The sequence below is a fragment of the Odocoileus virginianus genome, chromosome 9 (genome assembly GCF_023699985.2).
Source record: "Odocoileus virginianus isolate 20LAN1187 ecotype Illinois chromosome 9, Ovbor_1.2, whole genome shotgun sequence".
Lineage (NCBI taxonomy): Eukaryota > Metazoa > Chordata > Mammalia > Artiodactyla > Cervidae > Odocoileus > Odocoileus virginianus.
Window position 1 is genome coordinate 29,161,695 of NC_069682.1, and position 20,426 is coordinate 29,182,120.

Below are 20,426 nucleotides of genomic sequence, written 5' to 3' on the forward strand. Positions count from 1 at the left end.
AATTGCCTCAAGGTTTTACATTATGCGTGGACTCATAAGGAGCTTACAAAACTCCTATGTACTCACTGTTCACTCTCTCTGTCTCTTCCTAAACTTTTCCTGGAGAGCCATTCTCCCCCTCCCCAACCTCAAGACATCCGTTTGTGTAATAAACCTTTCTTGGGTCACACCAAGGAAAACTGTCATAAGCTTCAGGAGGGAGCTGCCCTGCCTCATGGTGGAATTACTAGATGAACCATCACAAACGGTATGAAGTGTTGATCTCATTGACGTTGTGATCTGATTTTTCCTAATGACTAATGAAGTTAAACATTTTTTTCATATGCTTTATTGGCCATTTATATCATCAGTATATCTTCTTTGATGAAATGTCTATTCAAATCTTCTGCCCATTTTTAAATTGTCTTCTTGTAAGAAGACAAATTTATTTTATTCTAAAAAATTTATTTATTTGGCTGTGTTGGGTCTTGGTTGCAGCATGCAGGATCTTTTGTTGCAGTGCATGGACTACCTAGTTGTAGCGAGGGTTCCAGAGTGCAAGGGCGCAGCAGTTGTGGCATGCGCTCTTAGTTGCCCCAAGGCATGTCAGATCTTAGTTCCCCAACCAGGGATTGAACCCTTCTCCCCAGCATTGCAAGGTGGATTTTTAACCACTAGACCACCAGGGAAGTCCCAAGAGTTCTTGAAATATTTCACATACAGATCTCTTATTGGGTATACGATTTATAAATATTTACTCCCAAACTCAACATTCAGAAAACTAACATCATGGCATCCTGTCCCATCACTTCATGGCAAATAGATGGGGAACAGTGGAAACAGTGGCTGACTTTATTTTTTGGAGCTCCAAAATCACTGCAGACAGTGATTGCAGCCATGAAATTAAAAGATGCTTACTCCTTGGAAGGAAAGTTATGACCAACCTAGACAGCATATTAAAAACCAGAGACATTACTTTGCCAACAAAGGTCCATCTAGTCAAGGCTATGGTTTTTCCAGTGGTCATGTATGGATGTGAGAGTTGGACTATAAAGAAAGCTGAGTGCAGAAGAATTGATGCTTTTGAACTGTGGTGTTGGAGAAGACTCTAGAGAGTCCCCTGGACTGCAAGGAGATCCAACTAGTCCATCCTAAAGGAGATCAGTCCTGGGTGTTCATTGGAAGGTTTGATGCTGAAGCTGAAACTCCAATACTTTGGCCATCTGATGCGAAGAGCTGACTCATTTGAAAAGACCCTGATGCTGGGAAAGATTGAGGGCAGGAGGAGAAGTGGATGACAGAGGATGAGATGGTTGGATGGCATCACTGACTCAATGGACATGGGTCTGGGTGGACTCCAGGAGTTGGTGATGGATAGGGAGGCCTGGCGTGCTGCAGCTCATGGGGTCACAAAGAGTCGGACACAACTGAGTGACTGAACTGAACTCCCAATCTGTGGCTTATCTTTTTCATATTCTTAGCAGTGGAAGCACAAAAGCTTTTAATTTTGATAGAATATAATTTATCCAATTTTTCCTCTATTGATTACACTTCTGGTGTCGTATCTGAGAATTCTATCTGATCCAAGGACATAAAATTTTCTGTTTTCTTCTGGAAACCTTATGGTTTTAATACCTACATCTATCATCCATGTTGAGTTAATTTTGTGTGTACACTGCACTATGAATAAGAGTCTAAACTCATTTTTTTGCATATAGAAATCCAATGGCATGCAGTGACTACCTTCACTCTGCCATCTAGAAGTCGTGCCTCTAAACTTGTTAATTAATTTAAATAAGTTTCATTTTAAAGAATTTGGTACACTGAGTAAAATTCATAGAGCTGTAAAATACATTTATGAAAGCACTTATCTAACAGTCCCACATTTGAAACTATCCCCAAACACCACCCCTGCACTGATTTTTACTGGCTTTATAGTGAAGATGATATAAAACAATCTTTTAAATATGATACATGTCTTATTCTCACTTTTGAGGAAGATAAAAAAAACCCTATACTGTTCAAAATTTTGTAAAATCTAGATATTTTCGGATTGTTAGAGCTTTTACTAAGAAACCAGCCTACAGTTTATATACATGAGTAGTTAGTACACTATATAATCAACTTTTATGTGGAGACCTCCTAGCTTAGAATATGCATCTTGATTAAAAGGATCTTCCAGCAGAAGCCCACCATAAATATGAGTAACACTAAATCTTTGCTTTGGCCATACACTTTCAAAATCATTATGCATCTAAAGTTAAATTTCTATAAAAAGTTGCCAATGCTCTGTGAATTTACAAAGAGTTCTCAAAAGAAGCTATAGAAGCAGGGGTTCTGTGATGAACTGCAGAAATAAGTGATCACTAATCTCTAAATTCTTTACTAGAAAAGATTCTCCTAAGTACAAATATCATAAGACTTCCTGTCTACTTATTCAAATTATTTCTTAATGTATGTTCTCCCTTTAAGAAATGATTACAGATATGAGTTTTCAACCGTCCAGTTTTTATCCATACTCCTCCAATTACAAGATTTTATTTGATATACTCACATACAAGCATGCAATTACAAATCAGGTTTTGTTATCATTACTGTTTTACCATGTGAAACTCCCTATGTGTCTCTCTTGCAATGCAACATGGGAAAGTGTACCTTCAAAAACCTAGTACTACTATTGACACAAGGCAAAAGGACTCAAATCCTAACACACTGGGGGTCCCGATAACTGCGGTGACAGAATCAGACAAGGCACAGACCTTGCTGAATAATATTCCCCAGGCAAGGAAGACATGAGTACTTTGGTATCTACAAAATAAACAGGGAGTGTTGGATAAATCCCCAAATCAAAACCACAAAAATTTGCCCACAAACTTCATGTACAAACAGCAAAACTACGTTCACAAATATAAACATGTAAAATATAGGTGTCCTTCTGAAATAGCAAAGTAGCAAATATCTTATAAAATATGTACTATAGGTACTTCCCTGGTAGTCCAGTGGTTAAGACTCTGAACTTCCAATGCAGGGGTCATGGGTTTGATCCCTGGTCAGGTAACTAAGATCCCTCATGCCACATGGTGCAGTCAAAAAAAAAAAAAAAGAAATTATATATATGCATAGCAGCTCAGTTGTGTCTGACTCTTTGTGACCCCATGGACTGTAGCCCACCAGGCTCCTCTGTGCATGGAATTCTCCAGGCAAGAATACTGGATTGGGTTGCCATGTCCTCCTCCAGGGGATCTTTCCAACCCAGGGATCGATCCAGATCTCCCGCATTGCACGCACATTCTTTACTTTCTGAGTAACCAGGGAAGCCCATATATATATATAAATACACACACACACACACACACACACACACACACATGACATTAATAGATACAAAGTTTTTTATTGACACATTATATTATATCCCATAGAGTAAAGAAATAATGAGGTATAATCTCAAAAAGAATACATGGAATGTTGACTATATCCTCCAGACAGCATGTAAGGATGCCACTTGCATCCAATTAAGATTCCAGAACCAGTGAGAGATTTGAATCATTTTCAAAATTAATGGTCTTTACAACCTACAACTTCAGTTTTTTGGAATACTGCAGTTTAAAAATTATATGTTAGAGAATTCTAGTGTTTTTATAACTAGCAACAATAACTAACCAGACAATGAAAAATATTTTTCAATAATTTCAAAAGCACAGGTTATGCCCCCATAAAATTATCTTTAGAAATAATTATGCCTGTGGATATGATTGTTCCCAAGAAGTTACTTACTGATTATTTACAGCATGTAGTCTTAGTACTTTGTGAAATAAAAGAAAGGTTTTTAAATCTGAACATATAGACAAGATAGATTTAACCGCCCTGGATAAGCTAACTTCTGAAGTGAGTACAGATAAATATACTAAAGTCATAATCACCTTCTGAATTGCAAAAGAAGCCATGAAATAAGACATCAGGACACAAGAACAGTTCCTTTAAGTTTACTCAAAGCATCAATAGCTCTTTTAAGAGCCTCTTTTTCAGTCCCCAAATGAGAGGTTCAGAACCTTTGCACCCTGAAACCACAGAGCAACTTCTGCTAGTGGTTCTAAAAAGAAAAGCTTCTACTGGCAGATGAGGATTTATTTTTATTTCCTTTTCTTCTCTTCATATCCCTTCTGCTGTGTCCCAGTCTCACCTCTCAATATTTCCTCTGTTAGCAACTAATCTTTCAAAATGTTTGTGCTTCTCTATAACCCTTGGAAAAAAATCTTTATTCCTTCCTCAGACATTGAGGCTTTTTTTCTGTCAAGGAAAATGTCTAATAAGAGCACAGTGAATTAATATACAAGGCCAGACAGCATTAAGGCAACCTTGATTTACATTGCAATGCAAGCATCTACTTTGACACACGGGTGCCAACGGTGTTGTCTGTCAAGTGTCTAATGTCGCTTCTGATGTCATAAAAAGAAATACCCTGGCTCTGTGTGAAGAGAGGCCCTGTCGAGAAGGCAGTGGAGTGATAGGAAGCGGAAAATTAAATTCCACCTCCAGCCACCTCCAAAGTGAGAGTTGGGCCAATCAGACACCATTTCCTCCTGAACTCTGGATCCCCTGTCCACATACTCTACAAAGCAAAGGAAAGAGCAGAACATTCCTTCACGTCTTACAGGCTCATCCTGGCTTTGCTGTCCACATGTTGATGTGTCCACAGAAGCCTGGCAGGATCTACAGCCCATGTTCTGAAGCCCTGGGTCACCTCCCCTGGACAACTGCCCTGCAGCTTACACCAGACAAGAGAGGCCAAAGCTGTGACAGAGGCTCCAGAGAATGAAGGGACTGAAAAAATGTCAATCTGGGAAGCACCATAAATCCATGTTCAAACAGGGAACACCAGAAGTGCAGAGATGGAGGAGAACCCACTGTATACTTCTAAAAGAGCTGCAATTAGCACATAGGATCGGGAAGCAGGGAAAGAGGCAAAATGCAAGATTTAAAGCCTCATTTCAAATGAATCCAGCAACGAGACTCAAGGCAACTTTAAAACATACTGAGAGGATGAGACAAACTGAGAGAATGACACTGACAAATATATGCTGTGGTGGATTAGTCGCTCAGTCGGGTCCAACTCTTTGTGACCCCATGGATTGTAGCCTGCCAGGTTCCGCTATCCATGGGATTTCCCAGGAAAGAGTACTGGAGTGGATTGCCTTTTCCTTCTCCAGGCGATCTTCCCAATCCAGGGACTGAACTCAGGTCTCCTGCATTGCAAGCAGATTCTTTACCAACTGAGCCACCAAGGAAGCCCATGTGCAAAATAGATAGCTAGTGTGAACCTGCTATATAGCACAGGGAGCTTAGCTCAGGGCTCTGTGATGACCTAGAGGAGTGGGAGGGAGGTTTAAGAGGAAGGGTATGTATGTATATATATATATATATATATATATACACACACACATATAGCTGATTTACATTGTTAAACAGCAAAAACTAACACAACATTGTAAAGCAATTATACTCCAATAAAAATAGAAAAAAATACTGAATTTTCAAAATCAGGACACAGAGTATCACTACTTATAAAAGGAAAGAAACCAAAGTGAATTCTATTATTTTTGAAAGTAAAATTTAATAGCCTTCATCTACTTGGAGAGTGGGGTGCAGAGAAAAGGGGCAGGAGATTGTGAAAATCAGCTGTTCCAGAGTCATGTTTAGCTAAAACAGTCATGTTTGGCTAAAGCTCTAATTCACACTCACCTTGAGTTCTCCGAAGCTCACAGTTATGATCCCAGTGTGAGCACAGATAACAGAAAAATGTCCAATAAAACATTATTACAACTTTCAGTGTAAGACAGTAGAGAGTAAACAGTACCTAACTCTCCCTCTTCCAGACTATTTACATTCTCATGGAAGTATACAAGTTTACACACAGTAACAATCACACATTTTGATGGCAACAGATAGTTGCTTCAGAAATGTATCAGGTTTGGGGAGGAAATGTTATTAGCAATATGGCATCACGCGGAGAAATTACCAGCAGCTGATGTAAATCTTCACTCCTGAAACAGAGCGCTGAGCGCCGAAAAATTGATGCTTTTGAACTGTGGTGTTGGAGAAGACTCTTGAGAGTCCCTTGGACTGCAAGGAGATCCAACCAGTCCATCCTAAAGGAGATCAGTCCTAGGTGTTCATTGGAAGGACTGATGCTGAAGCTGAAACTCCAGTACTTTGGCCACCTCATGCGAAGAGTTGACTCATTGGAAAAGACCCTGATGCTGGGAGGGATTGAGGGCAGGAGGAGAAGGGGATGACAGAGGATGAGATGGCTGGATGGCATCACCGACTCGATGGACATGAGTTTGAGTAAACTCCGGGAGCTGGTGATGGACAGGGAGGCCTGGCATGCTGCAGTTCATGGGGTCGCAAAGAGTCGGACATGACTGAGCGACTGAACTGAACTGAACTGAAACAGAGCAGGTCCAGGGAAAAAAATTTTAAAGTGGCTTTGATCTTCCTCCCACTATCTCTCTTTATTTACCTATGGCATGGAGAATCTGCCCCAACCAGAAAATCAGGTGGCTGCTCCCACACAGGAAGGAGCAGCCACGTGAGGCTGCTTCCTGAGGCAGCAGAACCTGGTCTGGGTACTGGTGTACCAGTGCTAATGCACTATTGTCTTTCTACAGTCTCTTGAGATTATACCGCCATCATATAATATCTATATCATCCCATTCCATACCAAACCGTATCATGCTACACCTTATCTTTACCATAACATTATATCATTACTGGGCTTCCCAGGTAGCTCAGTGGTAAAGAACTTGCCTGCCAATGCAAGAGCCCTAGATGATGTGGTTCAATCTCTGGGTCGAGATCCCCTGTTGGAGGAAATGGCAACCCACTCCAGTATTCTTGCCTGTGAAATCCTGTGGACAGAGGAGCCTGGAAGGCTATAGTCCAAAGGGTTGCAAAGAGTCAGACAGGACGGAGGGACTGAGCACACACATATACATTATATCTTTACTATATCATAATGTATCATACTTATCACATCATTTTATACCATACCATACCATACTATACCTTATCGTTACTATATCATATCCTTTCCATACCATATTGTATCATATCCTATCACATCATATTATAAAGTAGCACTAAAGGAATGGAAGGGGATAGAAAAGGAATCAGCCATCTGACATACCCTGGGGTGTGAAGTGGGGTTTGAGGAGACTCCCAGGAGTTTGGCCTTCTCTGCATTTGAAGGGACCTATGTCACACATCACACACCATTCCACACACCACACAAGTCCAGGCTAATTAGGATCACACATTTTCTGACAGTGTTTTGAGGTCAAGACAGGGGAGCAAGAGACAGCTTTAAGGTCCAGGATTTTAAAAACCAAATTAGTAAAATTTATGTTACCTGTATTTTGCCAGATTTGTTTTTCAATTCAAGGGGGTTTTTTTTTGTTTTGTTTTTTTTTTTAAATCAGACATTTGTTTAAGGGCTAAATGACTCAGCCTCTTGTCTAGTAGATGCTCTAAGGAGGACCTTTCAGCCATTGGTAGGACCCACTAGGAGTTCTAAGGAATCCTTTCTGCTGAGCACAAGGCCAGAGAAAGGACTCCTCATTTGGAGATATAGAAATTAAAATCAAGCTCCCCAGGAGGGATAAACTAGGACTATAGCATTAAGAGATACACATCCTTTATATAAAATAGATAAACAACAAAGATTTACTGTATAACATGGTACACTATACTCAATATCTTGTAACAACTTAGAAAACAACCTGAAGATTCTGAATCATTTTACTATATACCTGAAACTAACACAATATTATAAATCAACTATAGTTCAGTAAAAAACAAAAGAAAAACAGGAATTAGAATAATACCTAACTCATCAGTTCTACTGCATGCAATAAATAAATTAACATGTAGAAAAGCCTCCCAAGTTATAAACCATACTAAAAGATTCTCTAATTTGGGGGTCGCAAAAGAACATTACTCTTAAGATGGAGAGAAAAATCATACTTTGGAAAAACATTCACTGTAATAAACACAAGAAATCTTTAGAAAGTATTTGCTCCACATTCTCCACAAATTACAAGAAAAAAACTGAGAAAAGGGAGGTGGGGTTTAAAAGGTGACTTAGATGCTTTCTAAAATATAAACTGAAGTAATAAGGAGCAGGCTTAAAGAGGGTAAAAAAACTATAATGACTAAAAATGTAACAGATACACTGTTTTAGAAAGAGCAAGACAGAACTGACACAAAGAGAAAAACAATTAAGGAATGTAGAGGACAAATTTGAGAAGCCATCCCAGAGAGCAGAGGGAAAGGACAAAGAGAAAAGCAAATTCAGAAAGAGAAATGAAGTTGTTTACGTGGAACAGGGGTTGTGGGTAAGAGGTATGGTGATGGAAGACAGAAAGTGAAGACTCTCCTCACAAAATACAAACAGAATACGTTTGTCGTTGCTGCTGCTCAGTCATGTCCGACTCTCTGCGGCCCGTGGACTGCAGCCCACCACGCTCCACCGCCCATGGAATTTTCCAGGCAAGAATACTGGAGCAGGTTACCATTTTCTTCTCCATGGGATCTTTCTGACCCAGGGATTGAACCCATGTCTCTTGTGTCTCCTGCATCGGCAGGCGGGTTCTTTACCACTAGCAACACCCAGAAAGTCCAAGCAGAATATGCAGAACACACCAAATAGTCAAAGGTATAATACAAACTTTTTAATTTAAAAATAACCTGGCCAGTGAATTAAAAATACTTATAGACATAATTAATCAAAAGAGATCACTACAGAGGCATAGTACTGTGAATTTTTAAATTTTTTCAGTTTAAGAAAAAATCCTGTCAGGATCCAGTAAAACATATAATAAAACAGGTTAGTTTTGAAGAAATAAAAGAAAGATTACCTTGCTTTCTCTCTCAGAGCCCTAACAGCCAGAAAATAGAAGAACATCTTAGAAAAGTTTTAAGACGAAAATTTTTAAAAAGTGGAGTTGTGATACAATAATTCAGTACTCATGGATGAAAAATAAGAGGTATATTCTTAAATATCTGAAACTTCAGAAACACTATTATCCACATTCCAAAGCTAAAAACATTAGAAGAAAAAAAAGACATGTGAACTGGGCAAGAAAGGACTGGAAACAAAGAACTAATCAAATGATTAGGGACTCATTTACAGTGACAAATGTCAAACAGTGAAAAAAGAATCTAAACAGAATTTTTAGACTTGTAAGCAGTCAAGCAGTCACTTAATTCAAATTTTAAAAAACAGTAATTTTCAAAGGAGAAAGTATATAATAGAATAATAGTAACTCAATAAAAAGTCCACCCCTTTTACCACATGCTAAAAGAAGTTCTAGGGACTTTCCTGGTGGTCCAGAGGTTAAGACTTCACCTTCCAATGCAAGAAGGTACGGGTTCAATCCCGGGTCAGGTAGCTAAGATCTCACATGCCTCATAGTCAAGAAAATAAATAAATAAATAAAACAGAAGCAATCAGTAATAAATTCAATAAAGACTTTAAAAATGGTCCACAACGAAAAAAAAAATAAAAATAAAAATAAAAATGGTCCACAACAAAAGAAAAAGATCTTAAAAAAAAAAAGGTTCTAGAAGGAGGAAAGATTTAAATATTTTAAAATGAGCAATGTCCATTTATCTTAGGGTAACTAAACATATCAATAAATTATCAATAAATTTATCAATTCAGAAGCAGAATTCACAATAAAAAGTAGACATAAGTGATGTGAATACACAACGGTTGAAAACTTCTACAGATTAAATAGTCACAGACATAATTAAATGTTAAGGAAATAAAGTCAATTTAAATGCATGATATATACAAGTTTGATACATTTGACATTTATAAACCTCTTGTAAATCAACAAGTAACTTGGTAATATCTATAATATCTTGACAGTAAAATAGACAAGGATATAAAAAGCCAATTTAAAAAGGGAAGATAGAGAGGTTATGGAGAAAAGAGAACTTTCCTACACTGTTGGTGGGAATGTAAGTTGGTGCAGCCACTATGAAAAATATTTCATAGTATAAACTTTCTTCAGAAAACTAAAAAAAGAGTTACCGTATGATCCAGCAATCCCACTCCTGGGCATATAGCCAGACAAAACTTTAAATTAAAAAGATACATGCATCCCTATGTAAGCCAAAACATGGAAAACAACCTAATTTTTTATTAACACAAAAATGGATAAAGAAGATGTGGTGCACATATACAATGGAATACTACTTAGCCATAAAAAGAACAAAATAATGTCATTTGCAGCGACACAGATACAACTATACATCATCACACTAAGTGAAGCAAGTCAGGAAGAGAAACACCAATACCATATCACATCATTCATATGTGAAATCTAAAACATGGCACAAATGAATCTATCTATAAACAGAAGCAGACTCACAGACATAGAGATCAAACTTGTGGCTGTCAAGTGGGAGGGGAGGAGGGAGAAGGAGGGACTGGGAATTTGGGGTTGGTAACGCAAACGACTACATTTAGAATGGATAAACAACAAGGTCCTACTGTAGAGCACAGGGAACTATATCCAGTTTTCTGGGACAAAACATAATGGAAAAGAATATTCTAAAAAGAAAGTATATATGTGTAAAACTGAGTTACTTCGCTATACTGCAGAGATTGGCACAACACTGTAACTCAATTATACTTCAATTAAAAAATTAATAATAAAAAATAAGAGGAAGTAAATGGTCAACAAGCACCTTAAAATTAAACACAATGGTAAACAAATAAGTATATATTAAGACATCAGTGAAATACTATCTCTTGAGTATGAAATTAGAAAAGGTGAAAAGAAATGCTAATACACAGAACTGGCAAGAATTTGAGACAACGTTCACTCTCATATACTGCTTACATGAGAATAAACTGGAACAACTATTGTTATTGGACAAATCATAGCAACACTTTAACATTTTCATATTCTTTGGTCAAGTCTCTTCACTTTTAGGAATTCATCTGAATAATCAAGATAGCATATAAGGCTATAAGTTTAGAGGCTATAAACTGATGTGTACTCTAATTTCATATTAAAATACACATCAAAATCAAAAATAATAAACTGAAATATACAAAAGGGAAGAATAAATAAATTACAATACATGCATATGTTCAAACACCATGCTCTAAAAATTACATTGCCAAAGAATACTAATGACATGAAGAAAAGTTCAGATGTTGTTTAAAAAGTTACTAACCCATACCAAAATACGCACAGCAAGACTACTAGTTATGTGCATACAAAATTATTGAAAATATGAACCTAGCATCTTTATCTGGAGAAGGCAAGGGCACCCCACTCCAGTACTCTTGCCTGGAAAATCCCATGGACGGAGGAGCCTGGTGGGCTGTAGTCCATGGGGTCGCTAGGAGTCGGACACGACTGAGCGACTTCCCCTTCACTTTTCACTTTCATGCATTGGAGAAGGAAATGGCAACCCACTCCAGTGTTCTTGCCTGGAGAATCCCAGGGACAGGGGAGTCTGGTGGGCTGCCGTCTATGGGGTTGCACAGAGTCGAACATGACTGATGTGATTTAGCAGCAGCAGCATCTTTATCACACTGAAATGATAAGCAGTCTTCCTTTCTGGTGTACTTATCTAAAACCATACAATAAAATATCTGCAGTACTGCTCCTACAATAATAAGAATTGGGATATAACTCGACTGACTTTTGATGTCTGTCCTTTACTGAATCCCAGTTCTCAAACAGGGACAAGTCAAGTTCTACTGTAGGGAGAAAGAGTCACAGGGAGTAGAAAGAAAAACCTCTTCAGGAAAGCAGAGAAGTGGAAGTGGGGTCCCCACATTGCTGGAGGACTCATAGTCTAAGCCTCCTAGATAGGCCAGGAATAGTGCCTTCTATCCAGAAAGTCTTAGCCAGCCACAGGATCCTGAATCATCACCATGGATATTAAAGCCAAAAATATGGACACTGCCACTAAAATACGCCAAACCACAACTGGGACCTAGATAGTTCCCATGAAGGAACCCTGGAATTTCAAGCCAGACAGATATATACACTTGTTCTGGCCATGTCATCAATGTCACAATAATCCAATCTCTCATTTCTAATGATTGAATATTTGGGAGCTCAGTTATAACATTATGGCAGGGTTTTATTTGGCTTCTTTCATAATAAAAAATGAAACCAATATTACTTAAGAACACATATTAAATTAATATTTAAGTTCCAATCACTTGGAAATGTAAAAGTACTCTCCCAAAAGACAGGCTAACAGGTTTTTTGCACCAAACAGCCAAATTGTGAATGCAAAGGAAAAGTTCTTGAAGGAAGTTAAAATTGCTCCTCTGGGTGGTGAGGCAGGGTGAGGGGGTGGGGAAGAATACTCTCCTAAATAACTATGGAGGTAAAATTTAAATGTTCTAATGTAACTAGGAACAATTTAAAATATAGTTTTAAAAACCTAAACAGTAAGTATCCAAACTTAAAGAACAGATGCAAAGCTGCATTCAAAGGAAAATTCATAGTAGCAAACATGTCTGTTACAAAGAGAAAAGGAAAGATCCATAAATGAAGCATTCATTTAAAAACAGTGAATTGGGGAAAAAAGGAATTTTATTTTAAAAGATAAAAATAACACAAAGAAAACAAAACTCCACAAAGGAAACAGAACATGGAAATAGATCAGAATTGATAAATAAATCCAAGAGCTGGTTGTCTCAAAAAACAAACAAACCACCGACACATGCTGACAAAGTTTATTCGAAAGAGAAAGAATCCATTGTGATAGGGTCATATTTTGAAAATTATTAGTATATTTTTCTCCTTTGTCTTTCTGACTTTGACATGACTTTTCCTTAGCTATTTTAAAACATTCTTTGGGGGACTACAAAGAGATATAGACTTTTTCCTGAAAGGATACAAAGAGAAAGAATAGGGTAATATTGAGTTTTGCACAAAATAGGATTTGCTATAGTCCCAAGAAAAGATTTCCTACATTCCTCTCATTACGTCTTTTTAAACATTAACTACCTTACCTGGAAGACTCAGCTCCTGGAACTTTCCCAATTTTTTTTTTAACTTCCAGTCCCCACAATTCACCCTTGAGCTTAGGTTTGAGACAGACCTGGAGGTACACGTCAGGAAAAGAGAAAGACAATACAATGCACGGGAAGACAGCACTTTCCAGCCTACAGCAAAGATGGAAAAAGGAGAAAGAAAAGAAAAACAGAGCCTTGGCTTGGAGAGAGAAAGGGGAGAGTAACAAGGATAGATAGAGCTTTGTCTCTTCCCCTAATTAGGACTCTGGAATAGATCACTTCTTTGGCACTCTTCCATCCTGAAATTAAAGTAGGGTCACATCCACTTTGTGGGGCAAGAAGAGATAGATTCTCATAGTTAGTTTTTCCTGAGCCAACTCTGATCCTTATATGTTTAGGTGGTGGTGGCTTAGTTGCTAAGCAGTGTCCGACTCTTGGCGACCCCATGCACTATACAGTCCATGGAATTCTCAAGGCCGGAATACTGGAGTGGGTAGCCTTTTCCTTCTCCAGGGGATCTTCCCAACCCAGGGATCGAACCCAGGTCTCCCACATTGCAGGTGGATTCTTTACCAGCTGAGCCACCAGGGAAGCCCAAGAAGACTGGAGTGGGCAGCCTATCCCTTCTCCAGGGGATCTTCCTGACCCAGGAATTGAACCAGGGTCTCCTGCATTACAGGCAGATTCTTTACCAACTGAGCTATCAGGGAAGCCCTCTCCCCCTTAGATCGGGGTATCATCTTTAACAAAAGATGGTGAAGGGACTTCGCTAGTGGTCCAGCAGCTAAGATTCCAGCTTCCAATACAACATGCCCGGATTCCATTCCTAGTCACAGAACTAGATCCCACATGCTGCAACTAAAGATCCCACGTGCTGCAATCAGAGCCAGTGTAGCCAAATAAAGAAAATAAGTAAATAAACAATTTGAAAGGAGAAGAAAGGTTAATGAAAATAATCTGAGTTTGCTCCCAGAGAGAATAATCATACCAGAAAGAGTTGCTTAAGTTGGCACACCTGACTAAGCTTTAACCTGGACACACACACACACACACACACACACACACTCTCTTGCCCAGCACCTATGAAAGACTACACAGCAGGGTGATTAAGTGTGGGGGTCTGGATCCACATGGCCTGGATATGACTCCTGGGTCCAGTTTGCCAACTCTGACTTTGGGCCGTTTATTCTGCCTCCCTGCAGCTCAGTTTCCTCATGTCGACCACGAATTGGCATTTGCCACGGGTGCTTGCCATCTACCTCTACAAGGATTAAATCATGTGCTGCTGCAGCTGGTGACCTCCAACACATCCTGAAGGAGGTCAGGGTGGAGAGCAGAGATGAGGCACTCTGTGCTTCCAGGAAATGGGCAGGACAGGTCTTCAAACAGATATTCTCAAGAGTTGATTTTATCAGCCCAATTCTCATATCTTTTCATATCTAGGAAAACACTAATCCTTCATGGTGACGACTGTTTCTCATGACTAGCAGAAGCTAGTTCATGGGACCAGCAGAAACTTTCTAAAAAATAAACGTGCTTGATTGCATGTACTCCCCCTTTACCAAAATCTCATATATACTGTCCTCCCCGGCCCCCCATGTCTTTGAAGCAGTTTCTCAGAGCAATCTGAAGTGCTGTCTCTTGGGCTGCAGTCCTCATATTGCCCCAAATAAAACTTAAGTTGCAACTCTCATGTTGTGCATTTTTTTAAGTTGACACTCATCTATAAAACGGGGATCATAAGGGTTTTTCTCAGCATTTTTTTAAAGATTAAGTGAGCTAATAAAGTACTGGATTGGCCAAAAAGTTTGTTTATGTTTTCCAATCCAAACAAATTTCTTAGCCAAGCAATACTTAGATCAGTGTCTATAATAAGGGTTCAATAAGTGCTGGCTATCCTGATTGCTTTTAGTATTATTATATTATTACTTATATGTATTACCTACAGTTGGGGTTCATGGAAGAAGATATGATCAGCTACTGAAAAAAATTAAGAAATTACAATTTCTCTACATAACCAAGTAGTATGGATTAAAATTTGTATCCCTGCCACATAAATAATGAATCATAAGTGATAAAGATGATATAAAACAGATCAAAAGACAGGTTTTTAAAAATACAACAGAATGGCACCAATTTTAAAATTTTAATAGACTGGACCACATTCCGAAAAAAATACGAATTACCTATATTAGCTCAAAAAGTATGCCAGGCAGAAAGGAAGTACTTCAACAGAAGCTGAAAAATTCATCAAAGAATTACCTCAGAAAAGGTCTATGACCAGATGATTTAATTAGTACATTTTTTCTAACTTATCTCAAGGGACAATGCCAGAATGTGTAACTCTAACAGGACTTGGACAATGCTCCCCAATTCACTGGAAAACTGCTACCTATAATATGCAACCCTTCAACAAATAAAACTAAAGGCTAATATTTTTCTCTAAAGCTTTGTTACTCCAGGATTTTTTAGTGCCTCTGCTATGCTGTGAAATTCCAATAGGAGGACTGCAGGAAGCAGTGTTGTTCTGCGATTCAAAGATTTCTTCCTGGCTCCCCCAGACCCTTCTGATGGTCATGCAGAACTACAGGGGAACCTTACAAGTACTTGTGTCTGTGCTAAGTCACTTCGGTCATATCCAACGTTTTGCAACCCTATGGACTGTAGACCATCCATGGGATTCTCCTGGCAAGAATACTGGAGTGGGTTGCCATGTCTGCCTCCAGGAGACCTTCCCAACCCAGGGACCAAACCTGCAGCTTTTATGTCTCCTGCATTGGCAGGCGGGTTCTTTACCAGTAGGGCTGCCTGCAAAGCCCACATGGAAACCTTAAGTCACCTAATCAGAAGATTAAGATGGTCTGGGAGGCAAGGATATACCAAAATATACATAGAGGAAAAGGCATTCACAAGAGATACACAGAGGAAAAGAGACAGTATACAAAATTGCCTCCAAAATACTAGCAAGGCTGAGGCTCAAAGCATGATAGTCTGCTGGTGAAAATGTAAACTGATTCAACTCATCCAGGAAGCAACTGGCCAAATGTATTAATATTTAGAACCGAAAATGCACATACTCTTTGACCCAATCATTCAACTTGTATCAGTCCATCCTGAAGAACTGAAAACAAATATATAGATTTACATACAGGGATGTACTTCATAGAATTATTAATAGCCAACAAAACAGGAACCAATCTAAATGATTAAAAAACAGATTATGGCACATTCATATGATTAATTATGTAACAATTAAAAGCAATGCTTTGCAAAAAATAAATGACATGCATATGTATATTTATATGTATATGTATTATTTTTAGGGAAAAAAGGCAGAACAAATATACAATCTTAAGTATATTTCAAAAATGTGTGTACATGAGAAAAACTACTGGAAGAATATAGACCAAAACCTTAATGTGATCTCTGGATGGTGGAATTCTGAGTGAATATTTTTAAATACATTTCTCATATCATCTATCTGCACTAAGAATGGATTACTTTTATAATAGGAAAAAAAACACCCACGATAAAATTCAAATAATCATTGCACATGGATATATACTTCTAAGAGTGAAAAGGGGTTTAAAAAAAAAAAAAAGTCTCCATTCCCTAAGGACAAAAACATTCCCAACACTGAGCACAGAATTCTATGTTCCCAAATGTGAATCTCACGCCGGTGCTCTTGAAAGCAGAAAGAGAGAAAGCAAACCAACCAAATCCCTCAACAGACAGGCTGAGCTTGCTTCTCCGGGTTTTAGACACACCATTATCGCGAGGGGAACTCGGCACCCATTTTTTAAAGTGCAGCTGTTTTCATATCTCCCTTGGTTCGAAGAACATCCACATGGAGAGACAGGCTTTACAGGGGAGGTTGAGCGAGTGTGATAGTTACACGCGCGTGTATGCACACGCATCCTTTCTCTCTCTCACACACACAAATCCACACAATCGTGTGGTCCCAAGCAGACAACTCCCAAGCGAGTCCTGCGTGTGCAGCCGCGCCCCATCCCCGAGCCGCGGGTACCTGTTCCCCGTGCGCGGGGGTAGGGTCGCCGAGCTCCGGAGCGTCCTCGGAGCAGCGGGGCTGCTGTGGGTGGCCTCCTTGCTTTCTTCCACCAAGAACCTGCACAACCATGAAGAAAACTAAGTTGAGGAGCAGTTGGCTGCCAGGCTCGGCATCGCGCTTGGAGCCGGGCGGCCAGGGCATTCTAGCGCGCCCTGCAACCCCGGAGTTTGAAGCAGCTCAGGGCGGGAAGGAAGAGAAAGAACGGAGAGCTCGGTGACCCGACGGCAGGCCGGCCCCGCAGCTCCCTCGCCACCCTGGCCGGCTCCCCTCCGCCCTAGTCTGTGTCCAGTCGGTGCAAGGGTCGCCCCTGCGACACCCCCCACGCATCCTGCGCTGCCTCCCGGACTCCCCCGTCCCACCCCACCCCCAAGCCGCCGCTGCCCGTCAACTAGTCCTCGCAGCCGGCCAAAGTCTGCGCGCCCGAGAGGAGCGGCTAGAGTCCCCGGGTGCGCGGCACGCGGGGCGGCCCGAGCGCGGCGGGCGAGTGGGTTACCTGGAACGGGCGGGCGCGTCGGTCCAGCACCAGAGCAGGCGAAGCAGCAGCAGCAGCAGCAGGCTGGTGAGCAGGGCGAACAGTGCGCCCCCCGGCCGCATCCTGAACCACCGGCGCGGTCGCCGCCACCGCCGCTGCTGCCCCGGCGAAGCACAGCCTGAGCGGCCCCGACTCGCGGCTCCCGCCGCTGCCGCCGCAGCCGCCGCGGCCGCAGACACGCACACCTCCAGCGTTCAGGGCGGCGCGGAGGGGCGGCGGGGGCGCGCGCCGCGGGCCCGCACTCTCAGGCGCCACGCGCCGGGCCCGCCCGGCGTCTGCGGGCGGAGGTGGCAGCCACGTCCCGGCTCGCCCCCAGCTCCCGCCCAGCCCCGATCACTGTTGTCGCCCGGCGCTCGGCTGGCGGTGAAGCGGCGCCCGGCTCGCCTCCTCCTCTCCCGAAGGCGCTCCGAGCTGCTGCGGGCGCTGGTCGCCGCCGCCGCCGCCGCTGCTTCTGCCGCCGCCGCGCGGGGTCACCTGAAGGTTGGGGCTCAGGAGCTGGACGCCTCGCTGATTGGGCACCAACTTTTGTGCGCCCTCACCTGCCCCCGAGCGGTCGCGCGCTCTTCCCCGAAGCCCACGCAGCCCACCCGGGCTGACCGCACCTGGCTCTAAGCCCCTGCGGAGGAGGGCTGCGGTTCCGAGAGGCAGGAGAGGAGACAGGAAAGGACCCACTGCAAAAACTTTGCAAACAGTGCAGTCGCTCTGCGGGATCGTCCCACGCGGAGAGGCTGCTGGGCACTTGAGAGGAGCCTCCCGGTGTTTGAAGGCAGATTCAGATGCACGGCGAATGGATTTCAGGGACCAGCCAATGTTGAGGGATCAGGCAAACTACCTACTGCAGGCCGAATTCTTCCCCGGCCCGTTTTTGTGAATAGTTTCATTGGAACACTTTTCTGCTCATTCCTCTATATTATCTGTGTGTGACTGCATGTAGCTTTTGCGCTTCAAAGGCAGAACTGAGTCGTGGTCCCAGAGATCACACGGCCCACAGAGCCTAAACTATTGACTATCTGGCCTTTTTCAGAAAAAGTTGGCAGATTCCCGCTCTGATTAAGATTGGGCTGTTTCATACTGGTTAGCATGTCATTGATCAGTTAGTATATCGTGTACTAGAGGATGGTGATCTCCTGACAATGTGAGATAGTATGGTTTCCCGGTTATTTATTAAGGGTAGACCATTAATTACTCTTTAGGCCCTAAACTATCCTGTCTGCACCTGGCCCCAAGCCGTACTTTGCAACCTCCCTAGGTTTTGCTCCTGATGCCAAACTGTCTCTCTTTTTTCAACTTTTTATTTTGTATTGGAGTATAGCCAATTAACAATGTTGTGATAATTTCAGGTGGACAGCCATACATATACATGTATCCAGTTCTCCTCCAAACTCCCCTCCTGTCCAGGCTGCCCTGACTCTCAACTCTAGGAACATCTATAAACCATAACCCCCAGAGTGGTTATACAGGGGCTCAATGGACTATTGTCTGCTATTCAGTCTGCTTCTATATACATTTGAGATTTTTCCCAAAAGCAAATCTTGGTCTCTACCATCCTGTGAAGACCTTGATAAAGGTGCTTTCAGAGGTTTTAGTGCATTAACTTTCCCAAAAAACAAAAATATATTTCAACTGGACTCTCCTAGAGGCATAAGGTCTTAACCTGAAAAACCAATGTGAGAGCCTCTAAGAAGCCAGTAGCCCAGACAGCTCAATAAAGCTGTCGCCAGTGATTTCATCACAGGAGAAATCTCAACATATATCAAGAAGAGAAATGCAAGGCTGCCTACTTCCTCTCTACTAATTCTGCATTTACTCCAATTAAAAATCCTTGGTGGAAACACACCAGAACTTTGCACATAATAGTTGATCAATAAATGTTTGGTCAACATATAAAACACCTCATGCTTTTTTCATGCTTTTCTTAAGGAGAAAAAGAAACAAATCTGAAGATGAATGTGACTATTAATAGAAGCAGGATTTCCTTCCATAGACAGCTATTGCTGTTAAAATATGTACTGATCAATAAAGAAAAAGTTGCTACTTTGACTTAAGACTGACATCTTAGGGATCTTCAGGGATCTAGCTGCTTATCTGAGGATGATATGATAAAATAATGCTATCTTCGGATAGTGCTAGAATAATAATCCAATTCTATGTGTTTGAAAGTTCATGCATTATTAGATAAGTACAGTATGGCACAATTAACTTGAAAATGGAAAAGTTGTCTGGATTTGGAAGATGGTCTGAATTTTCTTTGTTTTAGAGCAGAATTGTGCAGACAGCTCACACTGACGATGGTTTCCAGAAAAAAGTAAAGGGCATTATTGTATCAGCCAGGAAGCTGCAATTTCACCTAATTTACTAAAGTTTAATATTTCAGCACAGCTGGGCTCAAGGCAACAGCAGAAGAGTCAGCCTTGCACTGGGCTCCCTAAACACGCTTGCTGCAAATGAAGTTACTTTTTATCAAGCCAATGGCTATCAGCAGGGGACTCACAAAAGCCCATTTTAATTGGAAAACCAAGTGTAAATTTGCAATGGGAATTCTGAACCAAGTGTTAAAATTGACAGTAGGGATCTTTACCACCAGGTTTGTAATTGAAGATTTTGGTTGGTAAAATCTGAATTATCTTGCTTATCCTTGAGAGATCAAGGAACCTGACAAAAACATGATTCCTTAAATATTATCAGCCACAGAACCAATACTGGGAGAATGTACATTTGGTGACTACAGTCGCAGGTTTGACCAGCAGCCTCAAAGATCCAAACCCTTAGAAACTCAAGGTGATTTG

General features: G+C 41.0%; 1 protein-coding gene across 1 annotated transcript in view; it reads right to left on the minus strand.

The window, feature by feature from the left end:
• Positions 1 to 18,057, minus strand: part of ST8SIA6 (ST8 alpha-N-acetyl-neuraminide alpha-2,8-sialyltransferase 6) — a 159,827-nt gene extending 141,770 nt beyond the window's left edge. Inside the window, exons 1-2 of the mRNA XM_070471835.1 lie at positions 17,602 to 18,057; positions 17,067 to 17,165 (exon numbers count right to left, since the gene is read on the minus strand). Of these exons, the coding sequence (XP_070327936.1) occupies positions 17,067 to 17,165; positions 17,602 to 17,702 (200 nt within the window). The 5' untranslated portion in view covers positions 17,703 to 18,057. The remainder of the gene's footprint in view (positions 1 to 17,066; positions 17,166 to 17,601) is intronic.
• Positions 18,058 to 20,426: the final 2,369 nt, after the last annotated feature.